Below are 23,874 nucleotides of genomic sequence, written 5' to 3'. Positions count from 1 at the left end.
TTTATCAGTCAAATGGATAAAGTTTAGCTACAAAATTGGTTGTAACCTTAGGCTACAAACTCACTTAATAAAATAAATATTACTGTATATTTTGAAAATCTAACCGTTGAATTACATATTCTTTACGTTCTTAATGCACATGTCAATTTTTGTGTCAATCGGATATCATTTACTATATAATCTATAATCTTGTATTTTATACATAATTTTAAATTATAAAAACTTTCAATTTAAAAATTTATTGATGACATAGCTATTGATTATTAATTTTCTTGAAATTTTGCAAACATTGAGGATATAAGAAAAAGATGCAATCTAATGGTGAATTTGTCAAAATTCATCTCTAATAAAAAAATATTGAGTGAATTTATAGCCTAAGGTTACAATTGATTTTGTAACTAAACTTTATCCCAGTCAAATTATTACCAAGAAGATAGTTCGTCAAAAAATATTATCAATGAGATAAACGAGGAAGTACAATATGAAAAATTAAGTGAAACAAAAATGTCAAGAATCAAATTTCTGAGCTGTAAAGGTCAAAATAAAAGCAATCTACCTAGTGTAGTCTTTTTCTTAATTCAGAAATAAAAAATAAAGAAAAAAAAATCATCCCTCGTTGGCATCCTATGACACTCTCTCATGGTCTCTTTACAAATCCTTTGTTTTTTCACACACTCTGTCTCTCTCAGTTCCATTCTCTCTCTCTTTCTCTCTCTCTCTCTCTCTTTGGTGGCCATTAAAGCTTAGCTCGGCTTTCGGAGCTAACGAGCTAGCTATGGCTTTCCTCTTTTTTGGTTTTGTCGGAAGCTTTTTCATTGAGATATAAACACAAACACCAACACGCACACAAACACACAAAAAAAGATCTCTCATTTCGAAGTAAAATTAAATCCGCTTTTGAAGGATAATCTTTTATCCAATTCTCTGATCCAACTTTTTTAACCGCCATTTGATCTTTCTCTGAAACCAGGAAACCTTAGTAGTCACAGCTTCTCTTTTTACTTCTTTCTATTTTGGGTTTCCTTTTCTTTCTTTTTTTTTTTTGTTTCAAATTTGTCTAAAGAAAAATGAAGTCTTCGACTCGGCTTGACTCGGCTTTGTTTCAGCTCACTCCTACTCGAACCAGGTAATCTCTTTGAATCAATAGCTTATAGTATTTATACAGTGAGTGTTTCAAACTCAAACAACTAAAATTTGGATTTATTTTTCATTCAATAGCTTATATAGTAATAGTATAATGAATCTAATGTTTCTCTAGCGATCTGGGTCGTCGTGTTTTACGTATTTAGATGTTTCTATCTTTATAGCTTTGCCAATTCTCTGTAGCTTTTTTTCTTCTTAATTTAGAAATAAATATTCTTGTTACTATTTTTTTTTTTTTGTTTTTGTTTTACCAGTTTAGTTTTGACTTTGCATTTTTCTTACGAGTTAAATTTTATTATTTTTAGTAATATTAGAATCTCTGTGCTTTGTAGTTTAGTTTTGTATCGAATTTTTGTTGGGGGTTTTTTTTTTTCTTTAATTATGAAATTTGTTCCATAAGGTTTGGTCAAATTTGAAGGTTTATTAGTTGACAAGACACTACGTGTTCAAAATATTGCGAATAGAGGATAGAATTTAAAATTTTGGATGAGTTTGAACTTACATTTCTTTGTGTGTAGCTGTGTTATTAGTTTCTGTGAGACATGTGATATGTTTTTGCTATGTAAAAATTTCCTTGGAAACTTTGCAATTCTACCATGTCAAAACTAATTTTGGATTTTTGTTAGGTGTGATTTGGTTATATCTGCAAATGGGAAGGAAGAAAAAATAGCTTCGGGTTTGCTGAATCCATTTCTTGCCCACTTGAAGTCTGCACAGGAGCAGATGGCCAAGGGGGGTTATTCGATCGTTTTAGAGCCTGAGCCTGGCAGTGACTCAATGTGGTTCACAAAGGGCACAGTGGAAAGGTATCTACTTTTGTGTTTGAACTTAGTTTTAAGTTTGCTTGTACATTTTGTGTTCAGAAGTGGACACTTACAGGAACTTATGGTTAGAACTAACATGAGTGGTGCACAGTTTCTATTTTTTGAATTTCATTCTATTAGTTTATCCTCTAGTTTATCCTCTTTATTTCTCTTTTAAAAGCAAAAATATGCGTTCTTTTCTCTCATGAAAACAAAAGTGCTTCCATATAGCCTGCCAAACCATTCTTATTAATAACTAATGTAATCATACTGATATGTGACGTGTGACTATCGAGGTTGCTATTCACTTTGAGCTTTAATTACCCAAAAAAAAAAAATGTTCGAGGTTAATACATTGGAGACAGAACATTGCATGTTAGACTAACATATTATGAAATCTATAGGTTTGTTCGGTTTGTGAGCACTCCAGAGATCTTGGAACGGGTCTACACTCTAGAATCAGAGATCTTACAGATTGAGGAGGCAATTGCAATTCAAGGCAACAATGATATGGGGATGAATACTGTAAGTAAAATCTATCAGCTGTTTTTTTCCTAATTTCATGCTGTCAAAGAAAGGTCAATCTCAGTTATTTTCTGCATGGCAGGTAGAAGATTATCATGCCAAACCTGTAGAAAGCATTGAAGGTACTGTAGCAAGGGACGAATATGTGTACGTTGCACTAATGTTTGTGTTCTGTGTTAGATGATTTATTGTAATTCCACATTGTGATGTAGAGTAGAGTAGCAAGTCTGTTAGTACTGTATATAATACTTAAACTGTAGGTCGTTTATGTATATAGTGATTCTAAGCTACAAGTAGCCTTTGTGCAGTGAAGTCAGTTAGAGGTAGAAGCCAGGTGGCATTTCTGTATTGGACAGTAGATTAGTTAGTGGTTAGTTTTTTTCCCGCTTCTCTCTGCTTCATATATAAACAGCAGAGTTAGTTTATTGAATAATATCATACACACATTCTTAGATAGTTTCTCTTCCTATAGCTTACTCCATTGATGAATCTTGATGCGTGTATGAACTCTAACATGGTATCAGAGCTTGAACTGGATTAGAGTCTTCAATTTTGGTATTCTTTGAAATTTCTAGTTCAATTCTTTTCTGTTTTCTTCTAGTGTATTTTTCAATTCAAGCAGAAATTACTCCTTCATATTTCTCTTGATCTCTGCACTAGAATTTCTTCTCTAAATCTTGATTTCTTTGCAAAGAACTAGCAAATCGAAATTCTTGATTTAGGGTTTTCTTACTCTATCAGTTGTGATTTAGCAATTGATTTTAGGGTTTCTATCAATTGTGGGTTTGCAATTGATTTCTTGAGTATTAGAATTCTGTTTTGTTTCTCTGTGATTCAGAATTCTGATTTGTGATAGTTCAGTTCTTGTTGTGAATTGTGATAATCCGATTCTTGTTGTCCTTCTCTGGATTTCTGGTTTGAATTCTTTTGGGTACCTTGTTTGAGGTGTGCTAGCTGTTGTATTACCAAAATTTTTGAGTAGGAAATATGGGTGATAGTACATCAAGCACTTCTATCCCAATTATTCAAACTGTTCAGCCATGGGAGAACTCTCCTCTAGTCCTTATTTCTCTTGTTGTTCAACATCTCACTAAAGAGAATTATAGTACCTGGAGTAGGGCAGTTCTTATTGCTTTGGATGCCAAGACCAAAATAGGCTTTATTGATGGTTCTATACCACAGCCTCAATCTAGTGACCATCCTTACTACACTGCTTGGTGTAAGTGCAATAGCACTGTCTTGGCTTGGTTATTCAATTCAGTTTCCAAAGATTTGCAACCTAGTGTGGTTTATTTCAGGACAGCAAGAAAGGTCTGGCTTGATTTGCAGCATCGATTCTCACAGGGTAATGGCCCTCATATCTTTGAATTGAAAAAGGAAATTTGCTCTTTGTCTCAAGAGGATTTGACCATCAATGGTTACAAAGTTCAAGGGACTGTGGGATGAGCTCTCGGATTATAGGACCTGTTCTTGTGGTCATCAAATACAAGAATGCATTATGTCTTTCTTGATGGGCTTGAATGACACTTATGCAGCAGTGAGGGGTCAAATCTTACTCATGGATCCCATTCCTTCCTTGAGCAAAGTCTTTTCTCTTTTGCTCCAAGATGAGAAGCAAAGAAAGGTAGGAAAGAGGGTCAACACTGATTCTTCAGCCTTGGCAGTCAAGAACAGTGGATCTTTTACTAAAGGTTCTAACAAGGGCAAGTCTGGTAGGCCTCAGTGCACACACTGTAGAGCTTTGGGTCATGTGGTTGACAAGTGCTACAAGTTACATGGTTATCCACCTAGGTATAAGTTCAAGAACAAGACTCAACAAGGTGGAAGTGCATCTTTTGCTAACAATGTGGTTGCCACTGATAATTGCTGTGAAGAGACTGTCAATCTCACTAGAGCAGAATACCAACAACTTCTTGGAATGCTCAATTCTCAGAATCACTTTGGTACTCAAGCTCCACAAGAGCCTGCCTCAAATGCACCTCAGGTTGCTACCATAATCACTTAACCTTCTTTGGATTTTCAAGGGCATGAGATGTCAAGTATCAGGTTTTCTGCACACACTCACCTTCCCAATTTACCTTACCATTCCTTGCAATATTCTGTTTTTTCTTCTCAAGTGGATACTTCACATAGTTGTTCCTCTGATTGGATCCTAGACAGTGGTGCCACTAATCATATGGTCCATTCTCTTCAATTCTTCACTTCCATCACTTCTATTGTCCATATCTCTGTTAAACTCCCTAATGGAGATATGGCCAAGGTCACTCACATAGGCACAGTCAAACTAAGCTCCACTTTAACACTTGAGAATGTTCTTTGCATTCCAACTTTCTCTTTCAATCTTGTATCCATTAGCAAACTAACTTAGTCTCCTTGTTGCTGTATTTTTCTGTCACATTTCTGTTTTTCTATCTCAACAATGCACCTCGGACCAGTCACCTCTTCTTCCATCTGTTTCTGCTGAGTTTTCCCCAACTCCTACACTTTCTGATATTGCTATGCCCCCTGATGAGTTTCCTGATTTAATGCATTCTCATAATGATATTTCACACTCCCATCCTCATATTGATTCCAGTTTTTGTCATGCTAATGAGTCTGTTGTTCTTGAGCCTGTTGCTCCTGAAATTGTTCCTATTAGACAGTCTTCTAGAGTTCACAAACCTCCCCTTATTTGAGAGATTATTACTGTAATCTTGTTGCTACTCCAGTGCTGGCCTCAACTTCACTTACCTCATCCAATTACTATTTTGCTCATAGTCCAGGTATATTGTATCCTCTCTTCCACTCTTTCTTATGATAAGGTCTCTTCTTCTCACAAAGCCTTCTCCATATCTTTGACTATTCACAAAGAACCTGCTACCTATGCTCAAACCATTTTGGATTCTAGATGGCAGGATGCTATGCAAGCTGAAATTGAGGCATTGCAGGCTAACCACACATAGGCTATGACTACTCTTCCACCTGGCAAGCTTACAAAGTCCTTATATGGACTTAAACAGGCTAGTAGGCAATGGTTTGCCAAGCTCTCCTCCACAATCATTGATCATGGTTTTGTTCAGTCCAAATCAGACTGTTCAGTGTTCACTCAAGTTAAAAAGGGTTCCATCATCATTCTTTTAGTTTATGTTGATGATATATTGATAGCAAGTAATAATGTTGATGCTGTGAATGCTTTCAAGCAATTTCTAGACAACAAATTCAAACTCAAGGATCTTGGTACATTGAAATTCTTTTTGGGACTTGAAGTGGCAAGGTCTGATAAAGGGATATCTCTCTGTCAAAGGAAGTTTACCCTTGAGTTGCTATCAGACACAGGCTTATTGGCTTGCAAACCCTCAAATGTACCTATGGAACAGTCAGTCAAATTGAGCAGTAGTAATGGAGATGAAGTGCCTAACCCTTCTTTGTACAGAAGATTGGTAGGAAAGCTTTTGTATCTGATTCTTACAAGACCTGACATAAGCTTTTCTGTTCACAAGTTGAGTCAATTTATGAGTGCTCCTAAAATGCCTCATCTTCAAGCAGCTTATAAGATTCTTAAGTACTTGAAGAAAACTCCAAGTCAGGAGCTTTTTTTGTCTGCAGGATCTTCCTTGCAACTGAAATGTTATTGTGATGCAGACTGGGTAGCTTGTGTGGATGCCAGAAGGTCAATTTCTAGCTTCTATGTGTTCCTAGGTGAATCCTTCATATCATGGAAGTGCAAGAAGCAGCAAGTAGTCTCTGGATCATCAGCTGAGTCAAAATATAGAGCCATAGCCACTGTGACTAGTGAAATAGTGTGGTAGATTGCTTTACTTGGCACTTTTGGTCACATACACAAAGAGCCAGCCTTTCTTTATTGTGATAGCAAGGCTTCCTTATATATTGCTGCCAATCCGGTTTTTCATGAGAGAACCAAACATATAGAGATTGACTGTCACTTCATTAGGGAGAAAATTCAAGATGGAGTGATCAAAACCTTTCATGTGCCTACAACACATCAATTGGCAGATCTATTCACCAAGCCACTCAGCCAAAGGCAATTCTTGTATCTCTTGTCCAAGAATAACCTAATCAACATATATGTTCCTCTTGAGGGGGAGTGCTAGATGATGTATTGTAATTCCACATTGTGATGTAGAGTAGAGTAGCAAGTCTATTTTTATTCCACATTGTGATGTAGAGTAGAGTAGCAAGTCTGTTAGTACTGTATATAATACTTAAACTGTAGGTCGTTTATGCATATAGTGATACTTAGCTACAAGTAGCCTTTGTACAGTGAAGTTAGTTAGAGCTAGAAGCCAGGTGGCATTTCTGTATTGGACAGTAGAATGTAGATTAGTTAGTGGTTGGTTAGTTTTTTTCCCGCTTCTCTCTGCTTCATATATAAACAGCAGAGTTAGTTTATTGAATAATATCATACACACATTCTCAGATAGTTTCTCTTCCTATAGCTTAATCCACTGATGAATCTTGATGTGTGTATGAACAACATTCTGAGATTTTTCAATCTCTGTCATTGGTTTCACAATATATGCCTTCTCTTTTTATATGGGAAGGGATGGGGGGGAGTGTTAGTAGATGAATTGACTTCAATGACTTTTGTATTGGTTTGTTACTTTGTAACACCCCACAGTTTTGGACAGGTAGCAGGCCTGTGCTTGATACTAATGAGGACAAAGCAATTGTCCTTTATAAGGTGAGTCGGCATTGAGTAACCTTCTTGTCATACAATTGAATTTTGTCAAATTTATTTAATTTGGTTTCTTTTGTTACCTAGCAGCCTGGAGCAAATCCACCTGAAGCAAATGGATCCACCACACAGGAGGGAAATTCGAAGTATATACTATTTCTTGCATATTTTTCCTACAACCACTTAAAACCCCACTTACCATTCTTGCTGCGAGTAATAAAGTTATTATTAAGGGTTTGTACACAATGTCCATTGATGAAATTTTACATCTAGTGTTTTGCAAGTCTCTGTATTTGGGAAATCAGGAATGTCTTAAACATGTTAAGTGCAATCATATGTACTATTAGAAGCTGAGCAAAAAGTCAAATTCATCATATATTCTTTTGCTTCTTCTTCAATAATGATATTTCCTTAATTTGATTTCCATGCTCACTCTGAAAAGGTGGATTTGATTTTGGGAAAATTCTTAAGTATGCGTGGACACCTATCTTTTTTATTCCCATATCAATTCAATAATTGATGAAATTCTTGTTTTTCAATAGGACCAATTTAGTCAAGAATAGTGTTGAATAACTCATCACTTGAAGAAACCAAAAGAAAAAGTCCATTGATGAAATATTACATCTTAGTTTTTTGCAAGTCTCTTCATTAGGTAAATCAGGAATGTCTTTAACTTGTTTTTCAAGAGGAACAACTTTTTGTCAAGAATAGTGTTGAATAAGTTATCACCTAAAGAAATGAAAAGAGAGAAAAGTAAGTTATGGGTGGCAACTCTTAATGTCATATCTAACTTTGTGAATGTTATGATACTTAATAATTTGTCTTGTTTGTTAACTCATCATGAGCAATCTCATGTTCTTTTTTGGTTTGTATTAGAGTTCAACTTTTGAAAGTCCTGGAGACACGCAGAACTGTGCTGCAGAAAGAGCAAGGCATGGCCTTTGCACGTGCTGTAGCTGCTGGTTTTGACATTGATCACATGTCACCGTTGATGTCATTTGCCGAGTGCTTTGGGGCCTTGCGTTTAATGTAAGATTCTTGCCTGTAGCTGACCATCTTTTCATTACATTTTGTTGAGTTCAAGATATCGTAATTTTCTCCAATGCATTAATGGTGGGCATGTTTATATCTTGGGTTCTTTTTTTCCTCCTTAATGATGTCAAATTTATCAATGTAACAGGGATGCTTGTATGAAATTTTTGGAGTTATGGAAAAGAAAGCATGAAACTGGCCAGTGGCTTGAAATTGAAGCAGCTGAAGCAATGTCTAGCCGATCAGAATATTCTGCAATCAATGCATCAGGAATTATGCTTGCCAATGAGGTCAAGCAAAAAGAATATGAGCTGGCTTCAGAAAATAATGGGAAAGCAACTAGTGCCATAAGTACAGGTATGGGCTCATAGAATAGGAGGTATCCTGCATATATGTAACTACCTTATTATCTTTACTATTATAATGGGGCTCCTTAGCCCCCTTCTACTCTTTTCTTCAACTGCTTCGTTAAAAAATTAACTTCCATTTCTGATAATTGATAAAGGTTTCAGTCGTTTTTTATTATATGGATATCTGCACTTACATGATGAAGTTCAGATTGCAACCATGAAAGGGGCCGTTTATTTATTTTTTTGGTAAAAAAGGGGGGTGGGGGGAGAGAGAGAGAGAGAGAGAGAGAGAGAGAGAGAGATTACTTTTGTCTCATGTAACATATGCTGAGAATAGAAGAATGGCACTAAAACTTCATCCTTCGTAAAAATTGTGATCCACTGAGGTGGCTGGTTACTAGGGCTTATATATGTGTGTTGCTGAATGATTGATGGGAAAAATATCTATTCTTTAGTATCTTCCCAAAAGATCTCAAAAAAGAAATACGACAATCAAGTCTTACTCCCAAAATTTTTGGGGTTGGCTATGGATTCTCAACAGATCAGTCATGGTCAGCCACATGTATTCCTTTTCGCCATTCTATTCTATCGGAAGTAATATTCTATGTTACTTCCTTAATTGACATGTCATTTTTTACTATTTCTACCGGTGTTATTTTTGGTCTTCTTCTACTTTTTTTCGTTCCCTCAACTTGAATTAGCTCACTTTTTCTCACCGGTGCATTAATCGCTCTCTTAAAGTGAACATGAACAAACTATTTCAAGCGACTTTCTCTCCCATATATTTTCATCAATAGTGTATAGTCTTATGTTAGTCTTTTAAAATTTTTAACTTAATAGGTATTCTATGATCACACAATACTCCTTACGCGCTTCTGCACTTCATCTATCCTGCACTTATCATATGATTCACATACCCTTCAATCTCCCAATATTTATGAATTATTGATCCAAAATATCAAAAGGTCCTACCACCCCTTCATCTTTGTTTTTATTTTTACTAAACTTATGTTCCATGTCCTCTATTTAGTCCTAGTTATTGAAACCCTTTGGATTCTAGAGTGTTTCGCCAAATTTCTAACTTGTGTCATTTCTAGTTTCATTCACTAAAACAATATTATCTGCAAAAAGCATACACCAAGGGACTTCCTTTTGAATTGATTTAGTGAGCTCATGCATCACTCGTGCAAAGAGATATGGACTATCTCAAAAAATAAATAAGAACCAAAAAAAAAAAAAAGAACATTGGTATTGGTGAAAATCAATATGAGGTGTTGACAACTTGGCATAGTACCTCCAGACAAATGAACCATGCTATAAACATTTGGTTCTGAAGGGTGAGTGGCTGATTGATGGCTTTCTTTCTATGCTATATCTCAATTATATCCTAAATGTGGTGTTGTATGTATGCCTTCATTTATATTTTCAGTTGGATTCTAATCCTTTGCCCAGATGACAAGCCTCCTGCGGATTACCAACCACCGCCTGGGCATTTTCAAGGACAGTTTCCACCTCATATGTTCCCTTCCTGGCCTCTTCATTCTCCTCCTGGTGCCCCTCCAGTTTATCCAGCATATCCCATGCAAGGCATGCCTTACTATCAGAACTATCCAGGGAACAGCCCATATTTCCAGCCACCATATCCATCAGTGTCAGACCCTAGACTCAATGCTGGTCAAAGAATGGGGCGTAGAAGGCATTCCATGGATAGTAGGGATAGCAATACTGAATTAGAAACTTGGGAGATGGATGCTTCAAAAACCAGATCGCAGGATGAAGTGGAGTTGGAGAATGAAGAAGTTTTGCAAACTCGAGAATCAAGGAAGAAGGGTAGCCGATCAGGCAAAAAGCAATCAGGTATGGTTGTCATTCGGAACATTAATTACATCACTTCAAAGAGACAGAACTCTTCAGATAGTGAATCACAATCAGCTTCTGACGCTGAAACTGATGAGGAAGTTGGAGATTTAGAGGCTAGTTCCCTGGATGCGAGGCGTATGGACTCTCAGAGATCTTCCAATAGAAAAGGAAAGCATACCAAATCCATGGATAAATTGAATTCATCTGATGCTGCACATGGGAAGGATGTAGATGGTGGACACTGGCAAGCATTTCAAAATTATTTACTGAGAGATGATGATGAGGACAAACGTGCAGTTGATCAAGGCATGTTTGCAATGGAAAAGGAAGTTCAAGTGAAAAGGAGACAAAATACTATAGGGGATGATCCTTTAGCTTTTAGTGGACAAGGTAAGGGTGAAATACAAGAAGGTAATATGATAGATATGCACAAAATTAGTGGAAAGATGACCTACATGCACAAGGACTCAAACAATGAATTGTTGATTTCTAGAAGAAATGGTCAACCTGGTGATGGCAGAAGGTCTTTGGATGTACAGTCTACAGAACTAGATGGAAGACGTGGTGGCTATAGGAGGACTGGCAATGATGATTTTATGATACGTAGCCAGTTGGATTACACAAGCTCTACCTCAGATCCACTTGTAAATGGATTTGATCGTATAAACAATAACTTGGATAGGAAGTCATCACATGATATGGATGATGATTCTTATATTGTTGCATTAAGGGCTAATTCACTAGATCAAGTTGGAAACAATGAAAGAAATGCTATTGACATGTATTCTGAGTTCCCATCTGCTTCTCAGTTGGCAGAAAGTGTGTCGAATAGAGTTGACAGTCAAGTCAATTATGAGCCAGATGAATTGAGTTTGATGCCTGAGCGTGGGACAGAGAAGGAATCAATTGGTTATGACCCTGCTTTAGATTATGAAATGCAGATCCGAGCTGAAGATGGTGCTTCACTAGATAAGAAAAATGTGGAGGTAGAAATCAAGCAAGGGTCTAAAAAATCAGACAAGGAGCGGAAATCAAGACTTACGCCAGATGCTTCAGATAAGAAGACTGGGGGGCCAATAAGGAAAGGAAGGTCCTCAAAGTTGAGTCCTTTGGATGAAGCACGAGCACGTGCTGAGAAGTTAAGAACCTTTAAAGCTGATCTCCAGAAAATGAAGAAAGAGAAGGTATTTTGGTTATCGTTTTCCCTTTTATTTATTTGTTTTGGGGAGGAGGTTCTTATCTCCACATCAAAAAAGTACAACACTTTGATTGGGACTTATCTCCACATCAAAAAAGTACAACACTTTGATTGGGACATGAATCATGTAGGCTGCAAGGTATCCGTTCAAGTTTTCCCCCTCCCTCCCCCAATCCAAATTCTGTCTACGTGTTACATCAGATATAAGTTATATTTTCTATTGGGGCATGACTTCAGTTTATCTTTTCATTTTCTTCTCTCTCATCCGAGTTGTTAAACAGGTATTTATATCTTCAAGTGTTGCTTTTTCAGGAGGCAGAAGAGATGAAACGACTAGAAGCTTTAAAGATTGAGAGGCAAAAGAGAATTGCTGCTAGAGGGGGTTCCATCCCAGCTAAGTCATCAATACCCACAAATCAAACCAAGAAACAATTGCCGACAAAACTTTCCCCAGGCTCTCACAAGGTATCAAAGTTTAGTGATTCGGAGCTAGGATCATCATCACCTCTAAATAGGTTCCCCATCAAAACTGCTTCTGTGGGATCCAGTGATTCTAAAAAAGCCTCTAAACCTAGCAGCTTGAATACTAGAAGTCACCCAGCTGGAAATAAACTGAGTCACTCAGTGTCTTCATTGCCTGAAACAAAGAAAGAGAACACTAGTGTTACATCTGATACAAAGGCATCCATGGCACGGATCAGAAGATTATCAGAGCCTAAAATGGGTAGCAGCCATCATGTTTCTTCAGTTAAGTCAAAAAGTACTGAATCAGTATCAAAAACAAAGATATCTGATGGGCCTGAGAGCAAAAAAATATCTGCTATTGTGAACTATGATAAAAGCAAGGCAGCAACCCTCCCAGAATTGAAAATAAGGACATCCACAGGACCTGATGTTGCCAAGAACAAATCAGCAGCAAAAGATATGACGCAGAAGGTTAATGGAAAGAAGTCTTCTACAACTTCTGAAGGTGCTAAGCCGAAGAGGAACAACGAAAGCATTTCACATTATAGTGATGGTGATGACAACCCAATAATTGAAAAGACTGTTGTGATGCTAGAATGTGATAAGCCTTCTATTCCTACTGTACATGCATTGGAAGGAAATATAGAGGCACAAAAGGGACAGTACAATAACTTAGAGATTGGGAAGAAATCTGAGGTGGTGTCAGATTATGCTGCTATACATGCTCCAGTTTCACCATTTACCATGGATAGAGTTGATGGAGATTCGTCTAAACGCCAATCACAAGAACAACCTGTTTCCTATAAGGTATGGTTCAATGGTTAGTCAGAGCCAAGAAGAGCTTTGCTCACAGGTTAACTATTTTCGGTGTCTTTAGGACCGTGATGAATGTAACATGCATCTAACTTTCTTGAACAAGTAAGAATAATTCATGGAGGAAATATGCCATCAATCCCTAAAAATGGGCCAGAATTCTACCGTACTCCCTAAATTTTGAAAAGTTTTTTTCTAGTCCTCCAAGTCCTCCAAAAATTATAAATGCACCAAGTTTGCCCTTCCCTATCCTTGAATACAGTGCCATGTGGCTTTTTCGAAATTTGCCACATAAGCTAAAATTATGACACTGAGGATATAGTATAGAAGGACCAACTTAATACGATTACAATTTTTTGAGGATTAAAAAAGAAAATTTTCAAATTTCATGGATTAAAAATAGAACTTAACCCAAATATATGTAATCGTGAATGTTGCAATTCTTGCTAAAGGAAACAATGTGGGAGTTGCTCCAGCTCACAGCTGGTTCATCTTATGTTGATCTTATTACTCTGATTTCTATCTATAGAAATCTTCAAAAATAATCAGTAACATAAAAAATCCATTATTGCAAGCAATGTGATCCACACTGTTGTTCCATTGGCAATTAAAAATTCATCTTATTTTTATATATAATATGAATGTTTGAGACAAGTTGATAGCTACTACTAGCTAAGCTTGGTGAAAATTCTGTTCTATGGTTAACAAGAGTAAGCGCATTTCCTTGCAGCTGATTACATTTCCTAGTTGTAATAATTGCAGCCTTGGTACTTAAAATTGGTGCTCTGATATGTTTTGAAACCATCCTTATTCTTTCTTTAATCTGAACAGAAGAATGATATTTAGAAATTTGTTGAATTGGAAAAAATATTTTAGCTATATTAAGTCTTTGGCAAAAATGAGAATTTCTCTTGATAGTCTGATGTTTCCCCCTTTTTTTCTTTATTTTACATCTTCGGGACAGGTCACAACAATTAATACAGACAAAGAACCTCCAAAGTTTTCAAGCATTGGTATTACTGAGAAACCGTATCAAGCCCCCTTGGCTCGGAATTCTTCTTTGGAAGATCCATGTACTGGAAATTCCGAGTTTAGCAAAGCACCACCAGTAAGCTCAGAGATAATGACAACAGGTACAGAGACTGTTAAAGCATTTGTATCTGATTCTAGAAACTTGAGACTGGAAAAGATTCCTGAATCATTGGAGAAACCTCAAGTAAAGGAATCATCAAAAGGAATTAGACGGCTGTTGAAGTTTGGAAGAAAGAATCATAGCTCAGCTACAGGTGAACGCAATACTGAATCTGACAATGCCAGTGTCACTGGTTCTGAGGTCGATGATTCTGGGACAAACTCTGTTTCTACAAGTGAAGGTAGCATGCGTTTACTCCTCCCTCTTGTACTTAGTTGAACAATTTTGAAATGCATTATTGACATGCTTTTGAAGTCTACTGACTATAAGTTACAACAACAAACAGTATAGTCCCAAAACTTCTGGAGTCAACTTGAAGTCTAATGACCATTACTAACAATCACAGTGACACCTAAATTTCAAAACAGTGAACAAAGAATCCAAAAGGTACACAAGTGATTCTACTATGAAGAGAATTACACCATTTGACAGTGGTAATTCTGAGATCATTGGTAGTTTAGTGTTGAAGGGGTCCTTAATTTGGTCTTGCTTAGGGGTTTTGTCTAGGCTATATATAAGTCATGTTACATGGCTTTTGTTTGAGTGTCGTGGTGCATTTTCCACACCAATGGAAAAAAAAAAAAAAAAAATAAAGACTGTTGTGATGCTAGAATGTGATAAGCCTTCTATTCCTACTGTACATGCATTGGAAGGAAATATAGAGGCACAAAAGGGACAGTACAATAACTTAGAGATTGGGAAGAAATCTGAGGTGGTGTCAGATTATGCTGCTATACATGCTCCAGTTTCACCATTTACCATGGATAGAGTTGATGGAGATTCGTCTAAACGCCAATCACAAGAACAACCTGTTTCCTATAAGGTATGGTTCAATGGTTAGTCAGAGCCAAGAAGAGCTTTGCTCACAGGTTAACTATTTTCGGTGTCTTTAGGACCGTGATGAATGTAACATGCATCTAACTTTCTTGAACAAGTAAGAATAATTCATGGAGGAAATATGCCATCAATCCCTAAAAATGGGCCAGAATTCTACCGTACTCCCTAAATTTTGAAAAGTTTTTTTCTAGTCCTCCAAGTCCTCCAAAAATTATAAATGCACCAAGTTTGCCCTTCCCTATCCTTGAATACAGTGCCATGTGGCTTTTTCGAAATTTGCCACATAAGCTAAAATTATGACACTGAGGATATAGTATAGAAGGACCAAGTTAATACGATTACAATTTTTTGAGGATTAAAAAAGAAAATTTTCAAATTTCATGGATTAAAAATAGAACTTAACCCAAATATATGTAATCGTGAATGTTGCAATTCTTGCTAAAGGAAACAATGTGGGAGTTGCTCCAGCTCACAGCTGGTTCATCTTATGTTGATCTTATTACTCTGATTTCTATCTATAGAAATCTTCAAAAATAATCAGTAACATAAAAAATCCATTATTGCAAGCAATGTGATCCACACTGTTGTTCCATTGGCAATTAAAAATTCATCTTATTTTTATATATAATATGAATGTTTGAGACAAGTTGATAGCTACTACTAGCTAAGCTTGGTGAAAATTCTGTTCTATGGTTAACTAGAGTAAGCACATTTCCTTGCAGCTGATTACATTTCCTAGTTGTAATAATTGCAGCCTTGGTACTTAAAATTGGTGCTCTGATATGTTTTGAAACCATCCTTATTCTTTCTTTAATCTGAACAGAAGAATGATATTTAGAAATTTGTTGAATTGGAAAAAATATTTTAGCTATATTAAGTCTTTGGCAAAAATGAGAATTTCTCTTGATAGTCTGATGTTTCCCCCTTTTTTTCTTTATTTTACATCTTCGGGACAGGTCACAACAATTAATACAGACAAAGAACCTCCAAAGTTTTCAAGCATTGGTATTACTGAGAAACCGTATCAAGCCCCCTTGGCTCGGAATTCTTCTTTGGAAGATCCATGTACTGGAAATTCCGAGTTTAGCAAAGCACCACCAGTAAGCTCAGAGATAATGACAACAGGTACAGAGACTGTTAAAGCATTTGTATCTGATTCTAGAAACTTGAGACTGGAAAAGATTCCTGAATCATTGGAGAAACCTCAAGTAAAGGAATCATCAAAAGGAATTAGACGGCTGTTGAAGTTTGGAAGAAAGAATCATAGCTCAGCTACAGGTGAACGCAATACTGAATCTGACAATGCCAGTGTCACTGGTTCTGAGGTCGATGATTCTGGGACAAACTCTGTTTCTACAAGTGAAGGTAGCATGCGTTTACTCCTCCCTCTTGTACTTAGTTGAACAATTTTGAAATGCATTATTGACATGCTTTTGAAGTCTACTGACTATAAGTTACAACAACAAACAGTATAGTCCCAAAACTTCTGGAGTCAACTTGAAGTCTAATGACCATTACTAACAATCACAGTGACACCTAAATTTCAAAACAGTGAACAAAGAATCCAAAAGGTACACAAGTGATTCTACTATGAAGAGAATTACACCATTTGACAGTGGTAATTCTGAGATCATTGGTAGTTTAGTGTTGAAGGGGTCCTTAATTTGGTCTTGCTTAGGGGTTTTGTCTAGGCTATATATAAGTCATGTTACATGGCTTTTGTTTGAGTGTCGTGGTGCATTTTCCACACCAATGGAAAAAAAAAAAAAAAAAAATCTTTTTTCTTTTCTTTTTTAATTCAGTTTGTGCAAAATTTCCCTCCATATTGATTGTGTTGATTTTGTGAAAGTTTTCTTCAGCTGTATGTGTTCCAATTCACGGAAAGTTCTCGATTTCTACATTGAGAATATTCCAGTGTTAAGCTAGAGTTATTCTTGTTCTGTTAGAAGTGAATATATAAAAAAATAATTTTCATTTCTTTTTCAATTAATTTAAGGTATTCTATCCTTCCTCTTTTTTCCCTTTTATGTAACCAAATTCTTTACTTGTACAAGTAAAATGAATAATTTATTCAGATTATAAAAGTTGTATATATCAATAATTGATTTGGCTATACATCTGATTGCAAATAACTGACTTGATTTCAAATTTATAATAATTAAAGATTTAGTGTTACTTTGATGTTAGTCAATCTCAAATGGGAGCTTTAATCATAAGATTGAGCTTAACTTAACCACAGAAGCTGACTGTCATTTGTCTGCTAAGCATTATTTTTCTGTTGTCATCATCAGTTCATACATTGAAGAATTTGATCTCTCAAGATGAAACTCCCACAGGTGGCCATACTCCGCAAAAGTGTAAGTGCTCCTTGCAACTTAAACAAATTTCATTCTTTCTTTCTTTTCCCTGCTGTCTGGACTTGAGATTAATGATTTTATTTGTCTTCCTACAGCTTCTCGCTCTTTCTCCTTGTTATCTCCCTTCCGGAGCAAGAATAGTGAAAAGAAACCGACAGCATGACAACATGGATTATATATTTGAAGGTGACGGAGCAGCTTGTGTCTTTCAACTAGTTTGGTTGTGAATTTTTACAAATATCATTGTTGTAATGTGAAAAGGCAAAATTATTAGTGACATTGTTGTCAAAGTGATCCTTGTACATGACCATTCATTTGAATGATAACATATTGTGTAGCTCGCTGTGTGAACTTATTAAATCAGCAATAGCTATAAACTTTGATAGTTTTGTTTGAGAGATGCTTAGGGTACTAGTACTAGTACTACATATTTTACAAACTGACGTCGTTGCTGAGCTATTGATTATTCCACGCATGTCATGCGGACCTACTATCTGTGAATTTGTTCAACAATTGGTAGGTGTACCACAAACGTTAGGGTTGGCACCACTACATATAGCCAGCCTCAAAATGGATTGATTGTAGAAATTGTAGCACCCCCAGCACAAGTCATATTGCGCGCATGTTTGGTAGATCAGCTTATTTAGCTTTTTACTGCATAAGTCATGTTGCGTGCGTGTTCAGGATCAGATTATTTAGCCTTTTACTGCATAAGTCATATTGCGTGCATGTTTGAGATTAACTTATTTAGTTTTTTAATGGTTACTTTATGCTGAAAGCGTGCTAAAGTATACTTTAAAAAAGTGAAGTTTTAAAAAATAATACAATTAACCTAAAAACTAAACAAATAACTTGGAGGCAAACGAACATGCAAGCTTTTTATCTATAGGTTAGCTGAAATTGCAAGTAGACTATGGTTGCTGGATCACACATTAATAAACTGGGATTTTTTTTTTTTTTTTTAATAACGGTTGGGATTTGGATTTTTGTTATTAGTTTCACGATTGCTTTATACCACCGGTCCAACCAACAATGCATATGAACAGGGAAACTGCTAACTTGTTTAATGTTGCCACTAAACGAAGAATGACTAGAATTATATATTTTCCTAGTCAAATCGGAATTAAAAAACAGGTGTGGCCTAAGCTTTTCCACAAGAACTGGAGTTCTCAAGTGGGGATGGTAATGGGTTGGGTTTAGTAGGTTTTCTAATCTAATCTGACCTTTTTGGTGAGGGTCTGAGAATTTTTTTAAAAAAATGAATTTGATTTCAGATTTTAAATCCTCTAGCACCTGTTTGGTTTCAAAAAAAGGTTTATTTACTTTTCATTTTCTTTATTCTATATTCAAATCCTGAATTTAAGTTAAAAAAAAAAAACTCTTATTTTCACATTTGGTAGTGTTTGATAAGTTGTTTTGGATATATAATTTGAGTATAGAATACATAATACCCGGGTTTGGACCGTTTGGTAACTGTTTTCTATTTATTAAAAAAAAACTCTTATCACTCAAGCACATCACAGGACTAACAAAAAAGTAATTTTATGTTTTCACAATATTTACAAATATACTACTGTATTCATATTCATAAAAAATGAAAACGCTGAAAAGTTGTATTAATTTTCTGTTTTCAAATCCAAATTTTAGGATACTAAAAATGAAAACTAAATACAAATGCTAAAACTAAACTAGTTTTTGGTGGGACCCACTACACTAAAAATTGAAAATGAAAACAAAAAATGGTGCTCTTTTCAGCTGACCAAACAGGCCTTGTATTTGGATTTCATATCTTGGGTATCTGGACTTTTTTTCTTTTTTTCCGAGAAACATTAACTTGATCCTATATCTCTTTTATCAATTTTATTTATAAAATACAACAAATTTGACTATTAAAAAAATGAGAAATGTTATGTCCACAATATTTTCACAACAAATACTATTTGGCAAGTTGTTACAGGTTGTTATTGGTAGGGTAGAAAAGTAATTTCAGTAGTAGGCTTAAATTAGAACCAATAATAATTAACCACCTACGATTTGTTATGAAAATGTTGTGAACGTATGACCTCTCTTAAAAAATCTATTGAAAAAAAAAATTGACGTTTTATATCTCCACTTTTTATTCAATTCGAGTAAAAATAAACATATTATGTAAGACTAGCTTCATCACACATGATGAGTTTTTTTTTTTTTTTTAGTTTAATGTAATTTTTCAATTTTAATTTATCTATTGTTAGTGAAGCTACACAGGAGTGTAAACGGCTAGGTTTAGTGTGTGCTAGTTTTTAGAAAAAAAATGTATTAAATGTGTGTGAGATATATTCAAATAGAGAGTGTGCTAATTTTTAGGAAAAAAAGTTTATCTAGTAGTTTTTTAATTTTGTTGAATTAAAATTTTAACTCTATTTTTTTTTTTAAGAATAAAAATTATCTAATTAGATTAGGAGTGTTTTTGATATTTTCTGAAGACATAACTAATTTTTTGAATCTTTTTAAAATACAGAGAGCGATAACCGTGTATTTACTGTTTAGAACATGTTTGGGTTTCAAATATAATGGGATGGGTTTGAGATGAAATTTCTAAAATGTGTATAAGTTTGGTATGTAAATACTACCTAGAGAATGGGTTTAGAAAGACCGTTTCTGTCCTCAACTCGATCGGATGCCATATATTGTCTCAAGCTGGCCACAACTCACACCAATGTGAATGTCAGATGTATTCACAATGTGGATTAACGTCAAAAACTTCAGGTAGAGAAATATTGGATGTCTACGTTAGTATTTTCCAATTTCAATGTCAACGCAGATGATAATGCATCATTACTAGTGTAGAGGGTTGTGGCAGACAATCTATAATGGGTTCACTTGTGGGCAAAAAATTCAAACTCCCTGACTTAAAAACTTCAGGTAGAGAAATATTGGATGTCTACGTTAGTATTTTCCAATTTCAATGTCAACGCAGATGATAATGCATCATTACTAGTGTAGAGGGTTGTGGCAGACAATCTATAATGGGTTCACTTGTGGGCAAAAAATTCAAACTCCCTGACTAGTTCGCAGGTTGCAATTTACACATATCTAAGTCCAAAGCGCAAGGATGAGATTGGTTGAACAATCCTAACAAAACTGAGTAAGTTGCCTTGCCATAATGTAGTCAAAGGAGACAATTTGTTTTTCATTTTTTAATTTATGTCCAAAAAAATATACCTCTTTGTTTTGGAAACCCCCAAAGTCCAAACCCCTTTCCCTTTATTTTCTTCCTAAATTGGCCTGTTACAAGTGAGTTTGGATTAATTGTTTTTCTTTCAGTTTTTAGCTTTTTTTTAACTTATTTTCTTATTTATAGTTTTTTAAAGTTTTCGTTTACTATATTTTTGTCGAGTTTTAGTAAGTAAAAAAAAAAAAAAAACTTTCAGTAAAAAAAAATTAATCCGAACGCTTGTGGTGGAGAAACCCACATTTGGCAATATAATAAGCTTGTGTGTATATGATGATACCATTCATACATGCTGCATACAAAAGCAAAAATGCATGCCTTCCATACAAACTAAGGCAAAAACTCTTCTTTCTTCTTTTCTTTGTAATAAAGCAAAAACTCCTCCCGGGTATGACTTCTTTGCTGTTCATTTCACTGTCATTTGATATTGGCTTAGTTGGTCAATCAAGATGCGGTAAAACTATGCACTGTAAAAATTTTTAAAGTTCTATTGCTATAAATAAACATAAAGGATGTTAGTCAAAGTGAATGATCAAGCAAGCAATGCTGCTTTTGCTCATTCTATTTAAAGCCTCCTTTGCCAAGCACCCAGCAGCTTCTTTGGGATCTTCTAAGTGCCTGATGAGATTCACAGCCTCTTGATTCTGCATTACCTGGACATACAAGGCAAACATATTCAAACTTCTTTGATATTCTGAAATAAAATAGAAGTATTGTGTGTGCTAGTGCAAGTGTACAACACTACTACTTAAACTTCATTATGAGGTGAGTGCATTGTTTTGTTGTGAGTGATTATTTAACTTTCTCGAAAGATGACTATAATCCATACATTAGGGAAGCATGAGGCTCTAATGCCTGTTGGTATGAAAAATGCATCTTACCTCCCATATGCCGGCACTTGCTATGATGACAAATTCAGTACTGGAATCAATTCTTTCAGCAGCAATAACAAGTTCTGAGCCTCTGGGTTGCTTAACTTTGCCCAAATTGAATCCTAATATGCGTACTTTATGCACAAGAAGAGCAACTATTATCAGAGAGTGTCAATCATAAAGTACTCTAGACCATGTGAACACAAGAACAAGAGTTGGTTAGTTATGAATCTTCTGACCCTTTTGTATCTAAATGCAAACTCCTATTCTTATGTCAGTGGCAAAGTTGTGTCAATAAATTAACTAAAGGTTGTTATTTTAGAGTAACACAAATAAAAGTAACATGTTCGCCAAGAGCCTTGTGCCTCAATGGCACTATTGGGTTCTCCCATAGAGAAGAACTGAGGTCGAATCCCCTCATCCACTGGTTTAAAAAATAATGGTAAGAAGATGTTCTATACCTGACATAAGTCTGCGAGACCAGTGTCTTTTGCCTGATTGCTGGTCGCAGCTGCTTATCTGATGAGCCACACCATTTCTGCAGACAACAGCTCTATAGTCTCCCATGTAAGCTGTCACAAGCTTTTCCGCATTCATCACCAACGCAGATACTGAACCTGCTCTCCATATCTCATCTGCTTCATATGTCTCTCTAATCTTTGCTCTAGCACAAAGGTATGCCTTTCTCATTATCTCTTTGCTATTCCTCCTAACCTGAGGCTGCAAAGCACAATGTAACAATATCAAGATAGGGGAAAATGGGAAAAGGGAGAGAGGGAAGGAGTCAATATGGCACTAGAATTTTGTGCTTTTTTTTTGCCCTTTTAAAACTAAGCAAAATTTGTTCTTTATTAGTATCATGGCTAGAATGACATTTCATTGCAATATTGGGAGTCTTTTCACAATCCTTTTTAAATTAGCATTGAAGCAAACAGTCAAACAAGACACATAGGAAATTATACTATATGCAACGGTGTGCTCAAATGGCGCAGCATGTATGCAGCTTGACCTGTGGCATTATTTCATTTGCAGTCAGTGTAAATATCAAGTTACTTGCTAATCAAAGCGCTTTTCACATTCATATGTATTGGTTGAAGTTGTCATTTTTTTTCATGAAAGTAATCTTTAAAGGGTATGGCATTATGTAAAATGTTCATTACCTCATTGGGGTTCTTGCTAAATAAATGGGATTGAATATACTTGTGAATTCCATCTGCAATTTGATTATCGGAAACCCCAAAAAACCAACATTCAATGTCTCCAACTGGCTCTCGCTGAACCACAACTGAGCTACACTCAAAGTCCTCTGAACCACCTCTAAATGATTGATCCTCCACAACATAATATCCATGTGAAACTGGCATCATCCATGAGGGCCTTCTTGTAAACTCTTGCCCTTTTTTCTTTCTCTTGCCATCTCCTATGAGAAAGCGTCTCAGCCTGAATGCCTATAAAACGCAAGAAAATAAGTTATCTAACGAAAGATGGGGTCTTGCAATAACCAACTTCTTGATTGTAAATTTACTCATATCAGAAAATTCTTGAACTTCTACATTTATATGAAAGAACAGAAACTTCTTTGCGAAAATTCCTATTCTTTATCTATGTAATCTCAAGCATCAAGAAAGACTAAAACAAACAATATCAAAGAAAAATCAATCTTTGTTGCTGATGCCTGGTAGTAGTATATCTCTTGCTAGGAATATCATAACATGTTCTTTCTCCATTTTTCTTACATTTGGCATGTGAATGCTTCTAACACAAGAAAGAAGAAATCAACCAGAACTCATAGACCCAATAGTCTAAATTATCTAATTGGCCAAGAACTACAAGATAAAAGGCTAATGAAATAGTATATATGTTGTAAAAGGAAGAGAGAACAGAAAAAGATTATAGGCTTTACCTTGAACTTGAGATGAAGATCCTTCAGTCCCATGTTTTCTTCTTGGAATTTGATAAAAGATGGATTGATGAATATAAGGTAGTTCTAGAAGATAATCACAAGAAATGGAAAAGTTTTCACAATAGAAAAGAAATGGAAGACAGGGACTGAGAGACTTTAACTTGACATAGTTCTTGCTTGGTAATATAATTAAGAGGGAGTAGTTTGAAACTTTGAAGTCAATAGGTAGTCTACAAAAGGCTATTTCCGACTACTCTCCTATTTTTGGGTCAACGTATTTAAAGAGAAAATTCATTAGCTTTCGGCTCCTGTCCTATCTTTGGGCCAATGTATTTAAAGAGAAAATTCATTAGCTTTTAATTATAAGATAAGTGAAGAAAATCAAGCACTTAAAAACGTCAGTTTTCTGCCTTTGTTCAAATTAATTTATTAATATTACTTTATCTGTGACTGTTTTTGAATCATGAAAATTGGCTTTTTGTTGGGTAGATATACCCAATAACTCTCTACCTGAAACTGGAGGGCACTTTTATTTCCACACTAACAAACTTTACTTCGGACATGATTTCCTTTCCTGAAGTGCCATCCCAGCTGCTGTTATTCCTTTCTATATTTGGTGGGGAACACTTCTGCAT

The 23,874-nt window shown here is 35.5% G+C and overlaps 2 protein-coding genes across 3 annotated transcripts; one reads left to right on the top strand and one right to left on the bottom strand.

Moving 5' to 3' along the window:
- The first annotated feature begins 622 nt into the window (after nucleotides 1–622).
- Nucleotides 623–17,648, top strand: LOC112021282 (COP1-interacting protein 7). Of its 2 annotated transcripts, XM_065762612.1 has the most exons (13): nucleotides 624–1,126; nucleotides 1,770–1,949; nucleotides 2,351–2,471; nucleotides 2,554–2,593; nucleotides 7,100–7,152; nucleotides 7,234–7,292; nucleotides 8,023–8,175; nucleotides 8,327–8,535; nucleotides 9,981–11,572; nucleotides 11,899–12,858; nucleotides 13,829–14,237; nucleotides 17,185–17,250; nucleotides 17,346–17,648. In XM_065762612.1, exons 1-13 carry the CDS (start codon nucleotides 1,068–1,070, stop codon nucleotides 17,411–17,413), a joined length of 3,969 nt encoding a protein of 1,322 aa, XP_065618684.1. In that variant the 5' UTR covers nucleotides 624–1,067; the 3' UTR covers nucleotides 17,414–17,648. The 2 variants fall into 2 exon arrangements, with proteins under 2 accessions (XP_065618683.1, XP_065618684.1); XM_065762611.1 differs by lacking the exons at nucleotides 17,185–17,250; nucleotides 17,346–17,648 and having other exon boundaries at nucleotides 623–1,126; nucleotides 7,237–7,292; nucleotides 13,829–14,604.
- Nucleotides 17,649–20,795: 3,147 nt separating this feature from the next.
- Nucleotides 20,796–23,444, bottom strand: LOC112021073 (putative protein phosphatase 2C-like protein 44). The gene is made up of 5 exons (XM_024053645.2): nucleotides 23,240–23,444; nucleotides 22,497–22,784; nucleotides 21,798–22,056; nucleotides 21,346–21,470; nucleotides 20,796–21,117 (listed from the first exon to the last, which is right to left on the bottom strand). The coding sequence occupies exons 1-5, from the start codon at nucleotides 23,270–23,272 to the stop codon at nucleotides 20,980–20,982; spliced, it is 843 nt and encodes a 280-aa protein (XP_023909413.1). The 5' UTR covers nucleotides 23,273–23,444; the 3' UTR covers nucleotides 20,796–20,979.
- Nucleotides 23,445–23,874: the final 430 nt, after the last annotated feature.

The sequence above is a fragment of the Quercus suber genome, unplaced genomic scaffold, assembly GCF_002906115.3.
Source record: "Quercus suber isolate HL8 unplaced genomic scaffold, Cork oak 2.0 scaffold_466, whole genome shotgun sequence".
NCBI classification, from domain to species: Eukaryota; Viridiplantae; Streptophyta; class Magnoliopsida; order Fagales; family Fagaceae; genus Quercus; species Quercus suber.
Note: the sequence above shows the minus strand (reverse complement) of the source record. Positions and strands in the feature narration are given on the sequence as shown.